Source organism: Molothrus ater, chromosome 6, assembly GCF_012460135.2.
Source record: "Molothrus ater isolate BHLD 08-10-18 breed brown headed cowbird chromosome 6, BPBGC_Mater_1.1, whole genome shotgun sequence".
In the NCBI taxonomy this organism is placed as follows: Eukaryota; Metazoa; Chordata; class Aves; order Passeriformes; family Icteridae; genus Molothrus; species Molothrus ater.
Window position 1 is genome coordinate 27,787,905 of NC_050483.2, and position 17,283 is coordinate 27,805,187.

The 17,283-nt window shown below is 43.6% G+C and overlaps 1 protein-coding gene across 1 annotated transcript; it reads left to right on the forward strand.

Annotated features, from left to right (window-relative positions):
* Window positions 1-3,156: 3,156 nt before the first annotated feature.
* Window positions 3,157-4,875, forward strand: LOC118687337 (inositol 1,4,5-trisphosphate receptor-interacting protein-like 1). The gene is given in 4 exon segments (XM_036384260.2): window positions 3,157-4,484; window positions 4,486-4,522; window positions 4,524-4,592; window positions 4,594-4,875. Coding segments are annotated over 4 exon segments (1,716 nt in total).
* The last annotated feature ends 12,408 nt before the right edge of the window (window positions 4,876-17,283 follow it).

Below are 17,283 nucleotides of genomic sequence, written 5' to 3' on the forward strand. Positions count from 1 at the left end.
TCATTCTCTATTGCCATGATACACCTCCTCTCTCAGATGTTACCCTGTTCATGTGCCCTCCCACCCCCACTCCCCATCACAAAGGGTTGGCTCTGACCCTCCATATCTGTATAAAAACATGGTCTCCCATTTCTGACAGTCCTTTACATCATGTCAGGTCTTTGGACAGACCTTCAGACAGGAGGGTGGCACAGCACCTCCCTTTGCTTTCTGTTCATCAGACACCTTAATAAATGTGGGAAAGTTGAGATAAAAAGTGATCCCCTGAACACTTCTGTTGTTTGCTGTGTGAAGTGCTCAGTTTTTTAACTGACTGTCATATTCTCATATTTGCCACAGCCATAGCACCCATGTCCTGTAAGTTATTTCTTTCATAAACTTAGCATGGAATGATGCATTTCTCTTAAAAGAAATGGGAAGATATGCATCATGCTTGCAGGAAAACTGCTAATTCTGCTGCTGACGGGGCAAGAAAATAGCATGTGTCTCAATTCTGGCTCTAGAAAAGCTTACACATTGATTTTCTTTACAGTTCAGAAATTGTAACAACATTCCTAAACACAGATTTGGGGCTAGGTTTGCAAAATTCATATTCTGAATTCAGAATACACAGTTCATGTATGAACTATGGTTCATAAATACAGAGTAAATAAATACAGTATGCAGTAAATACATCTTACAGAAATACAGTTCATAAACAAAAATGCAGTAAATACATCTTACAGAATATACAGTTCTTAAACAAAAAATTCATAGTTCCTATTCCCCCCACCCCCCAAACTACTGTATTCTGTCTGCAATGCTCACTTATAAAGAAAAATTGTGAAGAGGCCATGGCAAGGAGCCTGGAAGTCAAGATTCATATTACCACCTAGACAGTGAATGCCCTCCATATTTGGGAGAGTCCATTCCCTCAGGGAGTTGCTGTTGCTCCCTCTGGGAGCTTCCCTCAGGACAAAGTTGCCAATGAATATAGTGCTAGAACAAATGCTGTGTACGAGAGTGTTTGTGCATCACTTTGTCAGGAATTGTGGGCAGAGAGTGCTGCAGCAGAAATTATGCTCTGGCGGGCTTTGGCTTCTCTGATGCTGTAAATAAGGCTCTCTGAAATGTCCATGATCCTGCCCTGGGGCAGTTTGGGAAATTTGTCACTCCTTAGTGCTGTGCACAACAGATGAATGGTCCTGTACAGCACATGGAGCAGACAATCCTGGACAAGATCTGCGTGGCCTGGGGATCCACACATAGGAATGTCTTGCAGCAGCAACAGCAATGAGCTTTTATTCTATTCTATGTCCTGCTCTTAGGGCTCTGCTGGTGCCTCAAGAAATGGAGTTGTCAGGATGTCAGCAGCACTTAGAAGAAGTGCACCAACAGTGACATTGTAATCTGGGATTGGGGAATTCAGAGGACCTGAGAAAGTGACCAGATCCAGGAAAAGCCAAGTACTTAAAGCTGAGTCACATCAGACCCCACCCCATCTTAGACCCAGTGTCACCAGGAAAACACCTCAGAAGTTAGCAGTTGGAGATTCTTTAATGAGAGATGCCACAGCACCTGTTTGACATGGAGGAAATATCTCCAAGTTAGTTTGCTGTGCAGCAGGAGCTCATAAACATGATAGCATTGATAGGATATGAAACTGGCTAAAACCTCAACTTTATCATTCATTCCTACTCTGCAATGCAGGATCTAAAGATACAGTGGTAAGGCAACATAGAAACATGAGAAACACCATGTGGGCAATGAAGACATGATAAGTAAAAGACATATTGTCCCAGAACATCCAAGTCAAAAGTGGTCAGGAAGCAGAAAATGAACTCAACAGAAAATGTCTGCTAAATTAGGTAGTACTCAAGTTTTAGACCGCTATGGATACAGACACACTGTGCAGACACTACTGGAATTTAATAGCATTCATCTGACCTGATAGTACAAAACAAAAGAGGGGAAGATGTGGGACTCAGCAAGGAATGGAAAATCTGTGGGCAGCAAGACTCGTCCTCTTAATGATCTCCCTGGTGCAGCAGCCACTGAAGACCACGGTGGCTACCAAGACGATTTTCACCCTGTGCTCCCCTTGCACTCTCAGGCCTTGCCGGCCACTTCACATGGGCTCTGAAACTCCCTGGCAGCTCTGGCTGGTCAGGGACCAAGCAAGAGGCACTGCTGCTGTGCCTCCTTGTGTCCCTGGGAGACAGAGGACATCCTGCTCATCCCAGACCCTCTCTGGGGTTTGGCACAGCAGAAATGAACTTGTCGGACATGCAGAACACTGTGTTCTGTCGGCAGCGGGAGTTGCCCACTGGAAATCATCCCCCACACCTGCCCATCACCCCTGGGAACTACCTCCATGGAGTCAAGGTCCTCTCACAGCAGCACAGCAGGAATGTCACCACCAGCATATTCAGCACTATGCTGGAAGACCCATGTCACCACCAGGATATTCAGCACTACACACCCAGGGGTGCCACTTAGGTCCCAAGAGCACCCCACCAAGTACACAGGTCAGCACCAAGGGGACCGGTTTCATCTCACAGCAGGAGATTTTCAGGAACAAAGCATTCCTGGGTCATGTCACCCAATTTCAGATTGAAAAGGGTTGGGGGGAGGGCTTCTGCCTCTTTTGTCAAGGCAACCCCTGGGGGGGGTCCCCTCACCACCCCGGCAACTGCTCTTCCCACGTATCAGGCCTTTGGTTGCCCTGGGCCATTAGGAGTCCTAGAGCTGAGGTCGAGATGGAGGGCGGGGCTGGCCTGGCTGGGATGCCCTGTGGCACCTGTGACATCACAGCACCGGTGTCACAATGGGGGCAGCTATCAACCCAAGCGGCAGGGAGTGCAGCCCCAGTACAGCCTCGGCGAGCAGCGAGCGTGCATGCACGCAGGAGGCTGTGCTGAACGCGGAATAAGGCCCGCGGCAGAAACGCAAGTACCCTGGGCAGCCGCTTCTCACCGTGCATCCAGAGGCCGGTCCCTCGTGGGAGTGTCTTTGGCAGGGCACGGTGCCGCAGCAGGGGCAGCACCACAGGCCTCGCAGCCTGCCAGCTGCCTGGGGCCGCTTTCCTGCCATCAGATCCTTGGGGCTCCTGTCCCCACTTCCGCTATCAGTACCTCCCTCCCATCCCCACTCAACCCCTGCTCACCTCCTAAGGCCATGCTGGCCATTAAGCTCCTTTTCTTGCTTGCGCAAGGCCTCCTCCAGTACCCGCAGCAGGCCGGGGATGGGCTGGATGAGGCTGCGCTGGAGCGCATGCAGCAGCGTGCTGAGTATCTGAAGCAGCAGATGACTCAGCTCATTCTGGAGCTAGAGGAGATGAAGCTGGAGCAGAGCTGTGGGGCCTCAGGAGCTCCGCTCATGTGGCAGTTCTCAGCTCTGACTGGAATCCTCCTCCTTCTCTTGGCACTGCGCTTTGGACTCAAGAAAATTAGATGTGATCCAGACAACAGTGGCCACAAGGAGAGGCCCAGCAGCAACTTGGTGGAGGAAGAAGAAAAAGAAGGACACAACATAGCGGCAAAGGAAGACATAGAAAGCAACGATGCAAATGTGGAAGAGGAGAATAAGAATGGAAAGGAAGAAGGCCGCAACGTTGATGCAAAGGCAAAAAACAGTCTTGGACGTGAAGCAAAAGAAGGCTATGATGATATAAAGGAAGAAGTAAACAACGACGAGGAAGTGGAGGAACTCAATGCTGCCGGAAACGGAGAGGACAAAGGCGATGCAAATGAAGACGACGACCACCACAGCATCAAGAGGAACCTTGGAAGCCTTTCAGAGGTGCACATAGAGTTGCCTGTTCTGGATCTGGACAAAGGCTGCTCCGTAATTAAGGACCTGATGGACAAACTCATAGGCATCTTTGGACAAGGCTTGTCCAACAGCTTCTACCCGGTGCCACAACAAGCCATCGGAGTGGGCATCACCTTTGAAGGCTGGAGTTCCCGTGCACAAGATGTTGTGTACCGCATGCTTGTACCCCTGAGTCCCCCTCCAGGACATGCCTTCCACCTGGAGCTGGACACTGCAGGGATGGTCCAGAGGAAGTTCTGTGTCCGTGTGGAGCTGCTGTGCACCTGCACGAGGGAGAGGCTGGGAGAGGACATGCTATGTTTCCTCCACCACCCTGAGGAGGAGCTGAGAAGGAAACAGGACCCCAGCCTCCTGCACACCCTCTGCAATGGCTCCTATCTAGATGTGAAGAAAACTGTCCACTGGTTCTATCGATTCATGAGAATAGCCTGGACGCTTTTGCCTCAGTCTTCCCACTGGCGTTTAGTGTTTCAGCCCTGCAGCCGCTCCTGTAAATTTCTCCTGAGGCAAGACAAGGAAATCTTTGCAGCTGAGGTGATCTTTGGAGTGCGGCAAGGAGACTCAGATATCTTTGTGAGCAGCCAGCCTGCAGAAGTAGGCATCCCAAGCACAACGTGGCTTGAGACTCACGCCGTGGCAGAGGCAAAATTCTTCCAGCATATTTCCAGACAGGCCCTCCAGCTGGCACTGCAAGTTCCTGCAGTTCCTCCAGTAGCATCCTGATGGGTGGAGGTTTTTCCAGCTATGCCCTGAAGACCGTGGTGATGCACCTGCTGAACACTCTACCCCCTGACTTGGTGGCACAGGAAGGATTTCCGGCAGCAACTGATGGATATCTTGAAGTACCTCCGCTGCTCACTGGACACAAAACAACTTAACCACTCCGCGACGGGCAACAAGAGGCTTCCTGAGGAGATCAGTTTGCCCTCCGACTTCCGGGTGGCTCAACCGCCCAACCTCTTCCAGCACCTGGCCAGCAGTCCGGATGCCCACACCAAGGCTCTGCAGGAGTACGTTCACCTGCTGCAGCGGCCCAAACAACTGCTGCTCCACGGCCGTTGAAAGAGATCCTGGTGCACAGAGCTGTGCTTCTGAGGCCTCTTGACAGACCCTGTATATATGAACCTCCTGTAGTTAGTGCATTTACAGTATATATTAGTACCCTGGAATTAGTGCATTTGCTATACTTACTAATACCCTCTAGTTATTGAATCTACTTTATATATTGGGACCCTCTAGGTAGTGCTTTTACTCTATTTATTAATGCCCTCTAGTTAGTGCATTCAGCAGTCCAGAACCCTCTTTATAATTGTTTCAATAAACTGGAATATTCCAGTATTCGGATGGTGCAAGCTCTCCTTTAACTCGACCAGACCTAGAGCATTTGTAAACTCCACTAGTTGTGAATCTGTGACTGGCTGGGAGTAGGCACTGTTATTAGCAAGACTTTTTTAACAAACACACACAGTTCGCCCTTCCTACTGCTTACAGCCTGTTATTGCACAGGCTCTCCATGTCTCCCTTGCATACAAGCGCAAATTTACTTTGCATAGCTGCCTTTTTCTGCCTCAAGCTGGATAGATGGATACCATATCCAGGTCCTATGACAATTGTGGTAACTCAGTCTGTGAAGTTTTTGAAGCTCTGGGTACAAATAATACAGCATGGGTAAGACCAGAACATAGAGAGATAAAGCGAAAGCGTTTCTCCTTCCAGAGCATAAACTAAATCCTTAACAGCATATTCTCCTTTTAATGATAGAAGCAAGGTAATATATTTTATATTCATCTCGAGATGGCAAAGTGCTAGAGATGAAGATCCTCCCTTGTAGAGCATCAGTCATCCTTTGTAGAAAGGTGAGGAGGACCATAGGTAGCATCTGCCAAACTGATCCTCATCTCATGTCAGCAGAGAGTTGCTCACTAAAGCACTCTCAAAAAGCTAGAAATAGATAATTAGCAAAACCCCAAACCTCCTATATGTTGTCACAATTAAGTGGAATTTGTATCTGAAGCCTCTCAAACTCAGGGCTTCCTCTGAATAGCAAAAGAAGGGAAATTTTTTAAGCAGTCTTCAAATCACGCAACACACTGTTTAATCATTTTCAGGGTTTTCAAAGAGGATGTATCATGATACAATCTTGCTGGTCACAACATCAGTTGTGATCATGCAGTTACTTAAATGCCTCAAGGAAAGCAACTGGAGCTTTGTTAGTGATTGCTGGGATTGAACTCCACAAACCCCCTGAAGACAGGTTACTTATGGTAGAGATAAAAGTATCCCCTTCTCTCTTATTTTCTCATTTGCTGTCCTCCCTGTTGTTTCAGCAACCTCTCCTATTACTGCACTCAGGAAGCTTCCACAGGACTCACAGGAAATTCCTCTCTATTATTTGGCATCTTGCAGACCATATACACTGTAGCTCATCTTCTCAGTGAAATACACAGACTTCACCTCCTCTATCTATTTTCATAGGGAAATCTTGCCATTCTCCAAATTGTTCTTATTACTTGTTTTGAAGGCATTCTATGTTTCATGGATATATTTTGATGGGTAGCCAGATCTGAGGGCTGCATGCTGGGAGAAGACGAGGTATTTTTCCAGTGGCAGCTGTATTCTTCGCCCTCCCAGGGGCAGTGGCTGTGTTTTCTGCTAGTTAATATTTTAAAAAAATCTTTCAGAATGTGATTTTCTTTCTGGTTCCCAATCCCTGGCTTCCCAGCCCAAGAGGGAGTTTTCTCTATCAGATATAGGAGAAGCCTGGGGCCACAAGAAAAAGGGACTTCAAAGCCAGGAGAAGCAGAACCACATCCCCTCCTTGCTGTGCTGCAGCTCCTCCAGAGATGCCACAGCCCTGGGACAGTGGCCAAAATTGCACTTACTTTGCAGAGACTGGCAAACTCCACACATTGCCTGACCTAATGGAGAACATCAGCAGCTCCACCTGCTAAAAAGCAACATGCAAGTTTTTGGCTGTTGGTATGAGCCCTCCACTTCTGGAACCAAATCTCTGTAGCCTGAATACTGTAAATCAGCATGAGACTCCTTGTGTCTAAAGAGAAGGAGGTTAAATCATTGCTAATGGCAGAAACACACTTTCATCCTCCCCACTAACCATTTTGAGGACAAATAAATGCAACTACTCTCAGAAAAGCTGCCATTAACTATTTCTGAAACTATTTCCCTTCTTGCTGTTATCAACAGGAAAATAAGTTTTCTCTCCTTGATATGGTAAGTTGAGCATTCTAATTTGTAATGTCACAGAGAGGTATATCTTAGAATAAAACTTCAGTGTCTCATACTGTGCTAGATTTATGAAGAAATAAATTTTCAAATGAACTTTTTTTGTGCTTTTCTTTCATAATGGGTGGGATTATTTCTTTAGTACTTCAAGTAGCTGAGGAGAAGAAAACCCTATTCCTCTTATCCCCTCAGGGCCCCTGAATCCCATCCAAAAAGGGTAAATATAAAACCATTAGAAAAAAAATTCATTTTCTAACATGCTTTGTTACTTCTTGGGACAGATCAGTTATCTTTTCCTTGAATTTATTTGGGGATTGATTAAACATAGCATGTATCAGAGATTATGTCTGTCTTTCTTACCACTCTTCTAGAGAAGATAAAACTAGAAACACATGTATTCTGTTCTAGAAAACACATGTATTCTGTTCTGATCAGTCTTGGAAAACATATCAAAAAATAGGTTCTCAGGGAGAGCAGTAGAACCAAAAAGTTCAGAGAATCATTTTCTAACGTTCCAGTTCTTACCAGAGCTTGCAAAATCTGTCTCACCATACATCCATCCAGAAGGCAGGCTGAGAGTCTGCCATCAGCCTTACTCTTGCTCTGATTCAATGCTGCTTTGATATTTTGCAAAACATTTAACTGAAAGAAACTAAAATTGCTTTTCTGCTTAATGAAGAAGATATGTCAACAGTACATTGTCACAGTAAACTATGGATGAGAAATGGCTGTATTCTTATCTCACAGACATCATTCATCCAGAATATATCTCCATCTTCTTGAAGTGCACGAATGCACTCTAAAACAGAGCAAGAAATAAAAACATAGGCCAACCAGGAATATTATAAGATGTTCTAATAAAAAAAGGAGCATCTTAATCTAGCTCTGGTCCAAGGAGAGAACAGACTTATTGGCCCAAATGAAATGCAGCAGCAAAGCAGCAGGTGAGATTCCACTGTGGCATTCAGCTGAAGAAGCATGGGCTGGAAAATACAAGCTGATGACTGTCCTGATACATACCACATTGCCCAAATGAAAGGCTCATTAACCCCAGCAAGAAATAACAGAAATTGGTTAATTTACTCAAAATGCATGCACCAGAGAAGTGGCTTGAGGAGTGTGTGTGTTTGTTTGATTTCCATTCAAGAAAGGATGACACAAGTACAGGCAATTGTTATGGCTGATAACTACTAATTTTTATTTGTGCAAAGATGTAAACCTCCCTGCTCCAGGGAAAAGTCTTTGCTCTCAGCTTTTGCTACTGGTCAGAGCTACAGGGTCTCATTGTGCTCACAGTGCCTTGGCCCTGTGAAACTGGGCCCTTCCCAGGCACAGCAGGTACACCTAGTGCCACACCTCTCCAAACCCAGTCCCTGCAATGCTGATACAGTCCCTGATCCATGTAGGTATACAGTCTGGCTACTCTCTTGTCCTATTCGAGGCTTGCAAAAATCATGATGCAAGCACTCATAAATACTTAACAATAGTCCTAAAAACTGCTCTAACAGGCACAATATTGAACAACAACAATACTGAAGATAACATCTCTCCAAAACTGGAACTGTAGAGAAAAAGGTAGGTAAGCGTCTTTGACCAAATTCCCCTTGTATGGGGAATGTGCTGAGCAACTGCTTAAATGTCCAACTTATGCAAGGTGAGCTTGGTGCTGTGTGGAACACCAGTGATTTTGGCCATCTCTGTTAAACGCAGAACTGATAATTTAAACAGTCCTGTATTTTCTTTTAACTTGGTTTTAATAGCTAAAGCCCTTCAGAACATAATTAATGTTATATATCCACTCTTGAGAGCAAATTAATCAGTTCCTCAGAAAGACCATTAAGTTTTTTGCCTCTGTGCATTGTAACCAATTATGAATCCAAGATTCACAGCTATTAGCTTCACCTAGAAATTCAGAAGTTGCCAATATATTAATTGCAATTTAATAAAGAATTAACAAAAGATGGGAAAATTAATTCAGATGGAATAAGGAATTAATTTTGATGAAATATTAAAAATAGCACAATTAGAAGTAGGAATGTCTATGCCTCTCTCTTCTTTAAGTAGTTTTCATCTCATTCGGACTGACTTGGTATATCCATTTTATTCCATAGAAAAGTCCCCATGATTCCAAAGTACAGATGGACTGTGCTTTTAACTGCACAATTTATACGTCAGAGACAGCATAAAGCACAGCAGTTATTGCTCTGTGTTTGGGGATTCTATGGTCTCCAGAAATCCAAGTTACTAATAGTAACAACTGAAGCACTGAATCACAGACAAATAGGAAAAAAAATTCAATAGATGTTGGAGTATCTATCGCAAATAAGAGATGGAAATGTGCAAGGAAGAGTGTGCATAGAGCTCCCTTTCGTTTTTTTCTTAAACTGAATCATAATGCACAATGTGTGACGTCATAAAAAGCTCTACTTCTAATATTTCTTTTTCTATTGATATTTCCTGGTAACATATCACAATACCAACACTGCAGGCCAGGTGCTCTGTTTCCATATACTACCTTTGCAATTAATTGCTCTATGCTTGCTTCCGGTTTAGAATCACACTTCATGTTTCATTACACTAAAATATAGTTAATATGCTCAAAGTTGTGATTTCATGGGGTATAACTGATTAATTGGAGCTTATTGAAGAGGGCTGTGTTTGCTTTCCAAGGTATCACCTTTACTTTAATGAACAGACACTCTACAAGCTGCAGCACATGGATGTAAGGGATTGGTACTGACTCAATTTCCTTACATATTCCTCTCTAGGTTTCTTTCTGTGCTTCCCCATATCTTTTGAATGCAAATCATGAATAAGGTCAGATGATGGCTATAGAATAAGCATAGCCATTACAAAAATCCACCAGTCATACAATGCCGGAGATCCCTAGGTCAGGTGGACTAGTGGTGACTCAAAATGGGACCAGTATAGGAATATACTAAGTCTTTACACTGCAATAAACAGCCAAACTCCTTTTGCTCAAAAACTGGGCCAGAGAGTGAAAGATGGAGGCTTGGAGAGAGAAAAAAAGTGGGAGAGAGATTAAACAGCCTCTGGTATCCAATGCCTACAGATGACAGTTTCAAAAATATTTCTGGGGATATACTTGGCAGGCAGTAGCCTCCAATTTCCTTCTAGATACATATAAAGAGCAAAAGCACACAAACAGCCTCTTTTTATAAGAGATATATTTATCATAATTCTCACTGCATGTACAAAGATAATTTACAAACTAGCTAAGGCACAGCTCCCATCACTGGCCCCTTCCTCCTCCCTCCCCACCAGAGCTACCTCCTAGAAAGCAGCTGGTACTCATGAAGTGGAAAGTCAAGACTTAGGACCAAGCCTCTTGGCATGACAAACTGGAGTGGTTCATGAACCCCCTGTCCTTTCACAGCACCTGCCATCCCAAAGTTTCAGACAGGGTCCTGGAGCTCTGAGAGATTTAGGGAATGAGTTCCCAATGCTTTTAAAAAGATGTGAGTGCCTCTGTGCTCCAAGACTGATCCTCTGAAAATCCTGCAGTCACAGATGCAAAAAAATAAAAACCAATTGACAATTTCCTACATTGTGCAGAGTCAGTTTGTCTCTGGGCTTGAAATCTAATTCCCCAGGAGAAAAATACTTTGCCTGAAAAATTTACAGGCATCCAAGAGAAAAGGAATTGGGGGGTCTGAAACAGAATAGATGCAACCAACTTCTAATGGCTTCCCTGCCAGCTGTTCAGGAGAAGTGCACAGCCACCCCTTCCCTCTGATCTGTGCTGGACACCCTGCTCAGGGAGCTGAGGGAAGAAAAGAGGAGCAGAGGCTGAGGGGAGAGAAAACACAACAGCATGGGAAGGCGAGTGAGGTGCACAGTCCTTTGGGAGGAAGTCCTGGCCTGGGGGGAGGTAGTGAAGCAGAGGAAAAGCATGAAGGAAGAGGCTCATTGGTACGGCCATACTGCAGTGGCTCCAGGCTGGCTGAGGAAGCTTTGCATCAATGTATTGAAGATCATCTCTGCTGTCTGAGATGCTGCTGTTGGTTCTGTCAGCAACTTTATCTGAGGATAAAGAACAAAGTCAGGAAAAGAGGGGAAGGAAGGATGCAGGGAGCTAGCTGCCTCCTGCCACCTTCTAACATCAAATGGCTGCAAGAGTCCAGCCTGGGAAGCCTTTGAAGTGTGATTGATCTCATAAGCTACTGAAGTGGGCAAACCTTTTTCAAGTAAAAAAAAAAAATTATCATCAAACTAATCTCTCACTTCAAATGCAAAGCCATATTCCATGAGTGGAAGTCAAGACCTGCTGAATCCAGCAAAAGAATACTCAGAAGAATACCTGGGCTGTATGAAATGGGCAGGAATAGGAACAGCAATGCTTCTTCATGGCTTTTCTCCCAGTTCCAAGGACTTGCCATATGTCATGATCCTTGCTAATCATTTGAAATGTAGGTAGCTCTGGATCACCTCAAGAGCAGTGCACATAACACAAGGAAGGTCATAAAACTAAGGATCAACTCCACTGCCCTTCTTAAACTCTTCATACCACTCACGTTTCAGCAGTGCCTGGATTTCATGCAGGACTGATAAGTGTGCCTTACCAGTTTGGATGTTGATCTAACTTTTTTTTTGACCTGACACACTACTGCCACACAAAAAAAAAAAACCCATGTAGCTGTAAACAGGTTGAATTCAAGCAGAAGTTTAACCTCATACAAATGACTGTCACACGGTGAACCCTCAGATGTATGTACAAAAAGTACAATTAAAATGTGAGATAGTAACTCAGAAAGCAGACTGATAAGTAATATGTCCACTGAATTAACTAACCTCCTAGCTACATGAATGAACAGTAATTATAAGTATCATGAAACAGAGTCAGAGTGTAACTGCACTGTAATTATATTTGCTGTATGAAAGGGTGACCCAGGTATTACACTGATAAATGAGATGAAAGGCAGAGGAAAAATCCCAGCTCAGGATCCAAGCAGGTGGAACAAAGCCACAACGATATCTATTCAGCAGTTTTTACTGCCTTACCATCTCCCTGCCAGAGAAATATTCCACACATCTCTGGAGGGACAGTGCTGATACACGTGTCAGTACTGGGATTACATGTACACTGCTCTGTGTTAGTGTCATCCCTGGAATCACTACCCTGAGCTACTAGCAGTGACAGGCAAACTCCATAACAGGAGTAAACTGTCAGCCACACAAATTCAATTTTTTCCCTGCAGTATATTTGGTTCTATCATGCTTAATGTTAAATGCACATTTACTGGGGTAATGTCAAGGCACTCTGCCCCTCCTGGTCATTTCTACCTAAAGATAAAGAACTGGAAGGAGGAAAAGACATTGTTTTTTGCTGGGTTTATGATTCTTGGGTTTTATATATTGCTTTTGCATTAGCAAAACTTTGCTGTTTATCTCTGACCTTTTCAGTACCTGGCCAGCTCAGAAGAGGCAGAGGAAATACCTCAATACGTAAGAAAAAAAAATGAGAACTGAGAGAAAAGAAAGCATGGGGAAGTAGCTCCAAAGAATAGAGACAGGATAGGAGAAGGAAATGAAGGGAATCTGGTCAAGTACATCCCAATGGGACTTAAAGATGCCCCCTCCAAATCCCATACATTTCCAGTCACAGGCATGGCATGCTTTTTGCCTTTATTCCTAAACCTAAAAGAAGCTGTTTGAACTTGTGTAACACTGCCATCCAGTGCTGCTGGTGTGCCCCAGGCTGCCACCCCTCCTCTCCGCCCTGAGCGAGCTCATCTGAGAGCAAGGCCACCATCTCAGCAGGGCCCAGTTATCACCATCCTTGGGACAATCTTTTAAGCTGCATTCCCTTACCTGTGGAAGTCCTGGCATGACTCTAACCTACTGGATGAAGAGAGAATTGGAATGAAGAGAGAATCCCAGCTATTTTCAGTCACTGGGATCTCTGAAGCACTGTAGATCACATCATCTCAAAAGATGAGCCCATCCACGCACTTTCATCTCTGTTCTCCAGTCTTTTAACAACTCTAGAAGGAAGGTTTCTTATTTGATAAATATAATGCTAATAAGCTGCTTGGTCTTGAGCTTGAAAACTGTGATGTAACTGGTATCCTTCTTCTGGGAAGGGGCATGGTTGTTCAGCCTACAAGGGAGACAGAATAACAGCCATGAGGATGTTGATTAGGTTTTGCTCTAATGGTCAACATAGTAAATTTGAGGAGAGGCAGATTTCCTATAATTTTTAATAAATAAAAAATTTCACATCCCTCAAGCAGCCAGATGGGATATTCTCAGACATTTTTCAGTGTGGCCCTGGGTTTTTCTCTTTGAACTTGCTAAAACCCTCAGACTTATATTTTGGGACTCATTTCAAGACCTGTCTCATAATAAATATGACAGGTTGATTAATACAATACAAAATAACTTACATGCAAATTCCTCAGCATATGCAAAAGACAGTCTTCGTCCTTCTGTTGCTTCAAAGCAGAGCTTTTGGTTTTGCAACACTAGTTCAGAACTCTGTGCAAGTGTCTCACAGGCCAGTTCACTCCCTTTAGCAGAGGAACAGATTTCTTATGGATTTACCAACCTTCATCACAGATGTCTGGAACTTTTTCACTAACTAAATTGGTACATTTGCTACAAAATAGCAAAATTACAAAAATAGCTTCTTTCAACTGAACAGCAGCAGAATGGACTACAATGACTCACAAAAATAGATCCATTGGCTTTTAAACATCCTTCAGCAAGAAAGGTGCAGCTGAATTTGATAAAATACAGACACTTTCTCTGCTAACTTGCACAGTCAGGAGAAACTCTACCTTTCAAATCAGGTGAATTTGAAAGGAAATCTTTGATGTAACACTCAGAATAATGTCCTGTAAAAACAAACAAATGCTTCTTCTCTATTTTACTGTAGCTATATTTAGTTAATATTGATGATTTGAAAATTTAATGTAAGGATTAATAGTGGGGATGGTATTTTTATTCTTGATCTGCAGAGATACATCATTATTAATTAAAGCAGATACTGTACCTGAAGCCAAATACATAGCACACAGTATTTTCCATTTCTTTATGCTTCAGATTTTTCAATAAAATTTCTTTAATATGCAGAGTCATAGCAATGTTTATGAAAAAAAATCTAACCATTGACTGATGTAGATGGAAAGATATAGTAATTATTATATTAACTTCAGAAAGAAAACCCCAAATTTTGGGTTTGTTTCTGTGCTGCTTCTGGGCATTTATTTTGGCTTAATCCATGGAAAAGTGTTAAACTCTAGAAATCTTTCAGGTAAAAGATTTTAATCAAAAGCTTTCAGGACTTTCAGTTTTCCATATTTTCTCAGCCTCCAGGCTTTTCCTGATCTACTTACGTTCCTTCCACCTGCTCTGATAATCCTCAGCCATTACTTCCCACTTCTGGTAAATACAGGGCCCCTATTCTAGAGTTTGACAGCAAAGGAGCACAGCACTGAGCATCACCTGTGATGTGTTTTCTGCACCAGCCTCATCTAAGATACATAGATTATGGTCTCTGTGCTTCACCAATGAAGCCACTTTCAGATGAGGATAATATGTGCCAGAATGAAAATGCCATTCTGAGAATTATGAGCAATCCATTAGAAAAAACCCATAATTATCATTACCCTTAGTATGCCAGAGGGCTACTGTCCTAGTGTTCCAAGTTTCCAACTTGGAAGAGCCACTTGGGCGCAGCGACCTCTGACACATTGTAACTACAAGAAAAGCACCATGGAAGAACAGCAGATCCTGGATACTAATGTGTATGGTACCAAGCCCAGGAATGACAAGGTGAAAATCCTCACTCACAGAGAGCTCATCTTTAGGGACTGAAATGGAAACCATGCACTCATTTGTGTCAAAGAGAGTTGCTGATCCCTGCTAGTATCAGTCTATTACTGCACTGCTGTCAGCGTGGGCAGTGAAACCTGCTGGATCAGTTCCCAACATTGCTGGCTTCCTTGTCCCTGCTAGGAAATGCAATAGAGAAATATTTTGTCTTAAATGTGAAGGTGGGCCCTTCTGTTCTTAGGTTTCAAACATCAGTACCTAGGCAGGACCTGATTAACAGAAGCAATGCCTCTCCAAAAATCTGGGGTGTGAACCAGTTCAGCTGGACAACAAGTGGTAAGAAGTACCAAAGCCTGACCTTAGGAAAAGGTCAAGTCAGGTATTTTCCCAGGGCAAGACAGATCCACATGGGGGAGGATCCTCAAGGCTCACAGCAGCTGGAGGGTGCCACTCCAGTGACTTCCCAGGCAGAAGGACACCAAGACCAAACAAGCTACCCTGACCTCCCTTGGCTGCTCTTCCTGCTCTGCCCATCTTTGTATCTTTGCCAGATAAACTAGCAGAATAAGTTATTCCTCTATGACAGCAAAGCCAAGCCTTGTACAAATCACTGACCTTGAGCCAGCCCTGCTCATGGATATCTCTAATGGGAACTAAAAGGTATTTCATCTGCTTTAGTCCTAATTTCATAAAATTTTACTAAAATCTCAATTTTTAACCTTAGCCAACTGGTGGTGCTCCAAATGTATCATAAAAATGAGTCTTTCACAGACACTTTTTTTTCCTGCCATCCTCCAAGGACCATTGATTGCTTTTCCCACCACTGCACTGTTCCCAATACAGCACTATATTCCAGTTATCTCCTGAAGGAATCTAGACTTTAATACTCCATCTTTATATAAGCCTTTACTGACTTTTGGTGCCAGAAATTATCCTAGTTCAATAATGTAATTACATTGAAAGACACAGGAATAAAGGAAAGCAGCTAAGTTTCTGTGAAATTGAATCAATTTGCAGCAGATTTAACTACTTGTAGTGCTTATCTTGTATCTTGACCCAGAGTCATGGAGGGTCATGATGGGAAGTCCTGTTCATTTCCATCAGTCTGACATCCAGGGAAGGAATGCTATCCACAGAGCATCTTGGAGAATTTGTCACATGCATATCTAGATTAAACAGTCTTCAACTTTCAAACAAGAAGCCTGACAGACAGAAGAGGACTGAGGGGAATTATAGCCTTCACTTTGCTCAGACAATTAATACAGTATAATGGGCTGCATCCCCATTGCCTTCCATCCTGCATAGTTATGCAGTCTAAATCTACAGAGATTTTTTCCTTCATTCAAAATGCAGGTCCTCAGAGTCCCTTCATCAGCTTCTGCCTGACTTTGGCACTGGCTGTATCCCCATGACACCTAAGATCCCATCAGAAAAGCTCTCTGGTTGCTTTAATTTCCACTTCTGGGCCTGCCCAAACATACTCAAATCCTGACAGCACTGAGAAATTCAATATTTTAGTTCTACAGGGATTCACAGATAAGGCATTCCTCTTTTAGCAGCTGTATCTGCTAACTGGGATCTCATGGGAATTTCCACCCAGAGCTAGCAGAGAGCTGCAATAAGAGGGTGGTGGGGTGGTATAAACTACCACAGCTACAATAAGGAAGATGGGGAAAGAAAGAGGAGCCAAGGATTTCCAAAGAGCTGGTTGTAGTGTGGTTCTGTCACTCCTGAATGTACCAGCAAACCCTGGTAAGGACTTTTTTGCAGGAGGATTTCACTTAACCAGTGAATATGTTGGGTAATAGCTGGGCCAGCTGCCTAGGTAATCAATGCTTGGCATGAATGTGAATGAAGGGAAGCACCCACATCATTCAACATTATATATGTGGCTCCTGCTCCTTTCTTGGCATTTGTTGCTGACCATCTTAGAGAGTCTCTGACTGCATGGTAGTTTTTGTAGCTCTAATTAGGCACCTAAATATCCACTTAGCCAGGCTTTTCATTTCACTGGGCATCAGGGCACCTAAGAGCTAAGCACTGCAGCACTAAAATTCAGTTTTCTGTATCACTCAGCCTCTACTTTGCAAGTGAACTTTGTCTGGGTATCCCACTTTTCCCCTTGGGTAATAAAAAGCTTGCAAAGCAGCAAATTAGCTCTCTGGATTTAATTATGCATGTACACCAGTAATGGAAGTAATTGCACTGTCTCAGTCACATTGCACAGTGTACTTACTTGAAACCAAGCTGAAGAAATACCACTGGCAGCTATAGGAAGACAGACCGGATAAGAGGACACCAGGTACAATAAGGCTACAAGATTATCATCTCACCTGCTGTGGTAATTAACAGCCACAACTCTCACCCTGCAGATCACAGTTCTCACTGCCACTCCCTTCTCATGAAGGGATACTATCAGATAGTCATCCC